Source organism: Nicotiana attenuata, unplaced genomic scaffold (genome assembly GCF_001879085.1).
Source record: "Nicotiana attenuata strain UT unplaced genomic scaffold, NIATTr2, whole genome shotgun sequence".
Classification (NCBI taxonomy): domain Eukaryota; kingdom Viridiplantae; phylum Streptophyta; class Magnoliopsida; order Solanales; family Solanaceae; genus Nicotiana; species Nicotiana attenuata.
This window is the reverse complement of record NW_017674074.1, coordinates 95,509-101,854: the sequence shown is the minus strand read 5'-3', so window position 1 is coordinate 101,854 and position 6,346 is coordinate 95,509. Positions and strand designations below refer to the sequence as shown.

The window sequence follows — 6,346 nt, the reverse complement described above, 5'->3', positions numbered from 1 at the left end:
ATAGGGGTAGTTTAGGCCCTTTTCCGAATTAACTTTAGACTTGGGAGCTTCCCACTTTTAGTATAATATGATGATATGATATGATATAGATAATAAAATGTCAAACTAGTTTGTTTTAGAAAAAAAAAATAACTGAAAAATAACTATGCAAGGCGGGGCGGGTTGAAAACTGAAAAAATAACTATGCTGGGCGGGTTGAAATTTTTGTGGGTTTTGCCAAACCCGCCCCGCCCCATTACCATCCCTACACGTTGTTCTCATATTAAAATACCACCCTCCCCCCAACGAAAATGATGTGTTGCCTGACTTTCACCCTCCAAAAATCCCTTTTAAAACTGTCATATAATACACGTGGAATTAAGCTTTTTTCTTTTTTTTTTTAACATATGAGAACAATGTGGTCGGGATTATAGAAGCCTCAAATAGTTTAAGTATGAAACTTGCAAAACGAGCACATTTAGGAGACTTTTGGTGTATTAACTCTTCCCCAAAAGAAATTCGCTCATGAATCTTTTTGTTCCTTTTTATGCACTTGTCTACTAGTAGTAAAATTATTTGAAAAAGTAGATGAAGCTGAATTTTGTAAAGAATTATTCTACTATCTTTGCAATTTATTAGCTTTGGCTGGACTCTATATATGTATTGAAAAATCTACTAAGTTTCGATCCCAGTTACTCAAATAATTAGTGCATTCTCTGACATTTTGAACTCATAAACTTCAAATAATATATCCACCTCTGACTATAATAAGTTGGTACTCTTTTTCTAAGCTCATGATATCAAGCTTACTATGACAAGTTACTTGTTGCACGTGAATTTTACTTAATGACGTAAAAATTCCATGCACACAGAACTTAAAACTCTAAAATAAACAATCAGCTATTCCAATTACAAAAATCTACAGTACACGAGTGCAAATGCAGTTCCATTTTGCAGTTCTACAAGCCTTAACTAAACATTTGGGACTCGCTTAACTTAAACTGAGACACTGCTTACAAGTAATAAACTGTATTTTGTGCAGAATAAGTGGAGCACCATACTGGGGTTGCATAGTTATTACGGACTGAGGAGCATGCGCATAAGATGGAGACAGTTCGAAGGAGAAGCATTGTAGGATCATAGCCAAAGCCATCTTTGCTTCTAACATGGCAAAATTTTGTCCAATGCATATTCTGGGACCCCAAGTAAATGGGAAAAAAGTGACTTGACCCTTTGTTGCGCTTGAGACTCCATCTCTGAATCTCTCTGGCTTGAACCTCTTTGCATCTTCACCCCATATCTCTTCATCATGATGCAACAAGATCACTGGTAAGGAGATTAGCACACCTGCTGGTAGAGATACATCTCCTAATAAAGTGTCTTCCTTAGGCCGTCGAGTAAGTGACACTACTGGGGGATAGAGCCTTAAAGATTCGTACAAGATCATCGTAACCTGCAGCAAGAAGTTCTCCTCCATCAATACATAGCATGAAAAATGACTTGATATAGGTTTAAATTTTTGTGTCAAAACTAATTCCTATCAGTGAAGTACTTATCTAGCTTGCAACTAGTCCGTATATGAGCAAACTACTTTTTATCCCCTTTCTTGACGAGCTGAGTTGTCTCTCATGTTCATAAGAGGATCTAGAGTTTTAAGTACGTGGTTGCTTAGTACCACTGCACCATTACTCCTTTGTCAAAATGAGTATGAAATTAGTATGACTATACCTTTTTAAAAAAATTGTTTTAGAGTTTAAGCTGAAGCAATGGTGCGGAGGCACCCACAACCAATATAATCTGCCCATGCTCATGGCTATAGAAATGACTTGCAACATGGCTATATCCAGTCTAGTATCAAACATTAGAAGCAACATCTAATTCATTTCTAATTTAAGCACTGCATAATAGCAATAACAGGCAAATCCATGGCTGAGAAATTGAACCGACTAACTAGAACACTTACAATTTTTAGACGATTTAATCCATCAAAATCTGGTTTCTGACTTCCAAAGACTTGCAACACCTCTTCTCTGGCCTGTGCTTGCCAATCCTGATGCCTGCTCAACAATATTAGAGTCCATACAAGCAATACTGATGTAGTTTCTTGGCCAGCAAAATAGAATAACTTGCACTCTTGAATGACTTCTTCAATGCTCATTCCAAAATCCTTGTTTCCATGCTGTTCAATTTCTTTAAAATTAGATTCCAGCAATACACCAAGCAGATCCTCATTATTCACCTCTCCTGCTTTCATTGCCTTTACTCTTTTATCAATAATACCTCTAATTGAGGCTTGAACATCCTTTTCAATTTCCTTCATTCTTCTGTTCCTCTTTGTTGGCAAAAACCTGTCAAACAGTTTAATAAGCAAGAAATCAAAAAAGGGAAAGAGATATGCATCAACAAATTATCAAACATAAGAGCAGGAGTTAATCATGTTGCACTGCCCAGTGAGTACTATGGCTATAGTTAGAGCAAATTACCTCCAGCCTGGAATATAAACGGAGCGTATAGCTTCCATAAAATGTTGAGCTTGTTCCTTTTGAAGTTCAAATATTCTTCTACCTTCTTCATAGCTACTGCCAAAGGCTGTCCGGGAGATCACATCACTACTTAATTGTTGAAGGCCAGGCCATATATCTATCTCATGTGAGCCCTCAACTGCAACAATGTCTTCCCATTTGCTCAGCATCTCAGTACAGCTCAAACAAAAAGCTGGAAGCATATGCTGTTTAAGAAATAGTTAAGAGAAAGCCAATGAAGGGACACTTATTCAAAATGTTCCGACTTTGTAATTAGGAATGCAAAATGGTTCCAAACAAGTACCTCCAAAAAGAATCAGAATCAAGAGTAAGTTGTTGTTTCGATGAAAGAAAAGATAAAAATGGACTACTTAAGGAGAATCTATTGCAGTTACAAACCTTTAGCTTCTCCAGGTGGAAGGCCGGAGTGATGATTTTTCTATGTTTGGCCCATTTGTCTCCCTCTTGGCTTACAAGTCCTTGCGCCAGTAACTTGGTTAATGGATTTGAATGAGGCTTTTCATACAGATAGTTTCTGGAGAATACTTCCTTTATAAGCTCGGGGTCCATGATAAACACCAGCGGTTTTGGACCCAACCATACAAAGGATTTTTTCCCTGCAAGCAGATTTTTCCCAATTAACTACTCCAAATTGAAGATGAACATATATCCACCATAAAAAATGAAAGTAACAGGGGCTTTTGAAAGATGAACAGAACAGGAAGGAAGAAGGCACCAAGCAACTTCTTCAAACCCCATGTTCCAAAATCTAACCTTCCAAGGGAAAAATGGCAGCTTTTGCGATAAGAATATAGGCCGGTTAAATTTGGATAACAATTATAGCTGATATTATAAGGTGCTTCAATTTAAATCAGTTTCATTAGTAACAATCATTTGCTAACGACAAGTTGTTCCTTCAAAGCAATTGATTATTTTAGAGTTATCACATAATCTTTTATCTAAACAAACAGAAACTATTCGATAATCTAGACCAAACAGGATAAATGTTTAACTTGTTTTATTCTGGAAAAGTTCAACAAACCACACACAGCAAATTGTACCTAGGCGTAATGTTAAGGCCCGCCGAATGCACCGATGTTTCATGCAAGCCAAGAGGTCCACAAGGTAACAAAGGAGGTGGATAAGCAAAACAAGACACCGAAAAGGAGCTTGGAGCAACCACGGGGCAAGATGAACGCCAATAGTGTGACTTGTGGGTGTGGCCAACAATCGGGACATGAAGAGATGTGCAAGTGCGGACGGAACATATTAACAGTTGTCTTGGAGCAACATGCCTCATAAATTTGAGGAAGCTCATTGGAGCACGAGAAAGAGGAGATAAAACTGTGCCAAGTACACTAGGCGCACTACATTGCCAGTCGGAAAGTTCTATAATGTTCCGTAAGGATCCCAAAGGCTCCTAGAAGACTAAAAAACTCAAAAAATATCCAAGAGGGTCCAGACATATCAAAGGAAGTCAGCAATAGGGCAGCAAGGCCATTGGAAGCACCCACCAACTTGCAGGAATTCTACAAGGGCCTAAGAGGAGGGCCGAGCGTCTATCAAAAATAGTCTCTGCCCTTCCAGTGTAAGGGTAAGGTTGCGTACATCTTAGCCTCCCCAAACCCCACTTGTGGGAATTCACCGGGCATGTCGTTGTTGTTGTTGGCCTAAGAGGAGTCGCCCTTGGATAAATGGGGCTGCCCAGTGCCCACCGACTTTAGGGAGGTTTTCTATCGACTTTGAGGGTTCTTGAAATCTGCAAGGAAGCCTAAAAATAGGGAAGACCCCTCCTTGATATCCATGAGCAGCTAGCCGCACAGTCCAACATACTACACACCAAAACCCTTGTTCTAATGTCCTAGTCTTGTGTTCTTGTGTGTAGTCTTACTTGTAAACCTTGTAAGTGTGTGTGTGTGTGTGTGTGTATATATATATATATATATATATATATATATATATATATATCTTTGTATGATAATCAATAAAATGGGTGTTTTCCTCCTTCCCCAAAGCTTCTCATTTGTCTGGCCTATGCGTTCCAAGTGTTGTTTGGCCAAACACTGACCTTATCCGCTAACGCTTCGTCGCACTTGAGGCATACTTTGCATAGCTGTTGCTTGCTTGAGTTAAGCCACCTTTGAGGAGACGCTTAACTTAGCATCTTAGAGACTGTGTTGGTGACAGTATGGTCAGAGTTCAGTTTAATCAAGCAATCTTTGCCTTCCTTTTTGTTTAGTGCCTAAAAACAAAGCTGAGGGCGCTGAAGTGAGTAAAACCCCCAATAGTTTGGGGATTTAAGTACAAGCTATACAAATTATACATCCAACTTCATCAATTAAGCCAGAGAATTCAACAAAGGGACAACAATGGATGGGCCATAACCAGATTCTCTGTTTTGCATCATAACCTTCCCATCCTTTTATCTTTCTGTGTTGAGGGTCTTTCGGAAACAGCCTCTCTATCTTTGTCTTATTAAAGGTAGGGCTAAGGTGTGCGTACTACCTACCCAGACCCAAGTGGGATCACACTGGGTCTATTGTTGTTATATCCAGACAAGAAAACTTTACCCCTAACACAATATGGAGCTAAGGTGAACTAGGTTTGGTTTTGAAAAAACAGTGAAATTTTGGTTTTGATCTATACTTGAACAAATTAAAAATCTTGACACAACTTTTAATCCAACTCAGTTGTAAATATTCATTTGAGAAAGAGATCCAAATTATTCAGCCAACTAAATAGTGAGCTAGGGATTAGTGAAACATACCATATTTCTTGATGGTATCAAGAAAGAAAGGGACCAATCTTGGGGCTATATCATCAGAAAGATTCATGGGTTTGGAGTTAGCTTCCTTAATCATACCAGAAAGCTCCTTCATATCCCCATACAAAATCCTGTAGGAATTGCCTTTGAGACCTTGTTTCTTCAGTAGCTTTTCCAGCTTCTTTGGTCTGAACCAAACCCAATTCAGCACTCTCCATATACACACCACAAGAGTAATTATTATGGCAGCACAAGATGCTGTTACAATGATTTGAACAGACTCCATTTTTTCACTCACTAACTGTTCTCTTTCTACGCCTTGCACATGATATACCTACCATTTTCGTAAGGGGTAAGAAATCATGGTCGTCATCAGTGACGAGCGAAAGTGAGAATCCGACAAAATCACAGATTTCAACTACTCGGATATGGTATTGGTGTCATTTTCAGATCTTTCGAAACTTTTCATAAAGCGATTATAAAATAAAGTTGTACTTCTCATCTGATTGACTAAATGTGTCCCGTTATAAATATATTATATTATGGATGTTCATGCTTCGTTATAAATAAGCTTCCTGGGGCTCCGTCGTAAATATGTTTATCTATTTAGTACTCTAGTGGAAATAAGCCTCCTGCAGAAGCTTATCACTTCGGTACCCGATTATGAATAAACATTACTTCCGGTAGAAGATTATCCATACCGGGTATAATAAGCTTATACTTTCAGTACTCCGTTATGGATAAACATTACTCTTAGTATAAGATTATCCATATCTGGTATAGTAGCAGCTTACAGAGCAGCTTGTAGTAGCTTACACAGCAGCTTATAGTAGCAGCTTACACAGCAGCTTGTAGTAGCTTACACAACAACTTGTAGTAGCAGTTTACTCAGCAGCTTGTAGTAGCTTACACAACAGCTTACAGTAGCAGCTTACACAGCAGCTTCTTTTCTTCTATAAATAGAAGAGATTTCAGTTTATTATGTACATTAGTTTGAAGTTGAATAATATCAATCTCTCTCTCTCTATACTTGTCTTTGATTTCTTTACTTTAAAGTCTTTATTTTATAACACGTTATCAG

General features: G+C 38.3%; 1 protein-coding gene across 1 annotated transcript; it reads right to left on the bottom strand.

Moving 5' to 3' along the window:
• Positions 1–717: 717 nt before the first annotated feature.
• LOC109217942 (cytochrome P450 CYP72A219-like) lies at positions 718–5,696 on the bottom strand. Its single transcript, XM_019382240.1, has 5 exons — positions 5,269–5,696; positions 2,901–3,118; positions 2,463–2,707; positions 1,943–2,327; positions 718–1,432 (listed from the first exon to the last, which is right to left on the bottom strand). Exons 1-5 carry the CDS (start codon positions 5,549–5,551, stop codon positions 971–973), a joined length of 1,593 nt encoding a protein of 530 aa, XP_019237785.1. The 5' UTR covers positions 5,552–5,696; the 3' UTR covers positions 718–970.
• Positions 5,697–6,346: the final 650 nt, after the last annotated feature.

Coding starts and splice junctions, on each gene's coding strand:
- LOC109217942 (XM_019382240.1), bottom strand. CDS start 5,551: ATGGAGTCTGTTCAAATCATTGTAACAGCATCTTGTGCTGCCATAATA. Junction 2,708..2,900: donor TCCACCTGGAGAAGCTAAAG/GTTTGTAACTGC, acceptor TTTCTTAAACAG/CATATGCTTCCAGCTTTTTG. Junction 2,328..2,462: donor GTTTATATTCCAGGCTGGAG/GTAATTTGCTCT, acceptor ACTGTTTGACAG/GTTTTTGCCAACAAAGAGGA.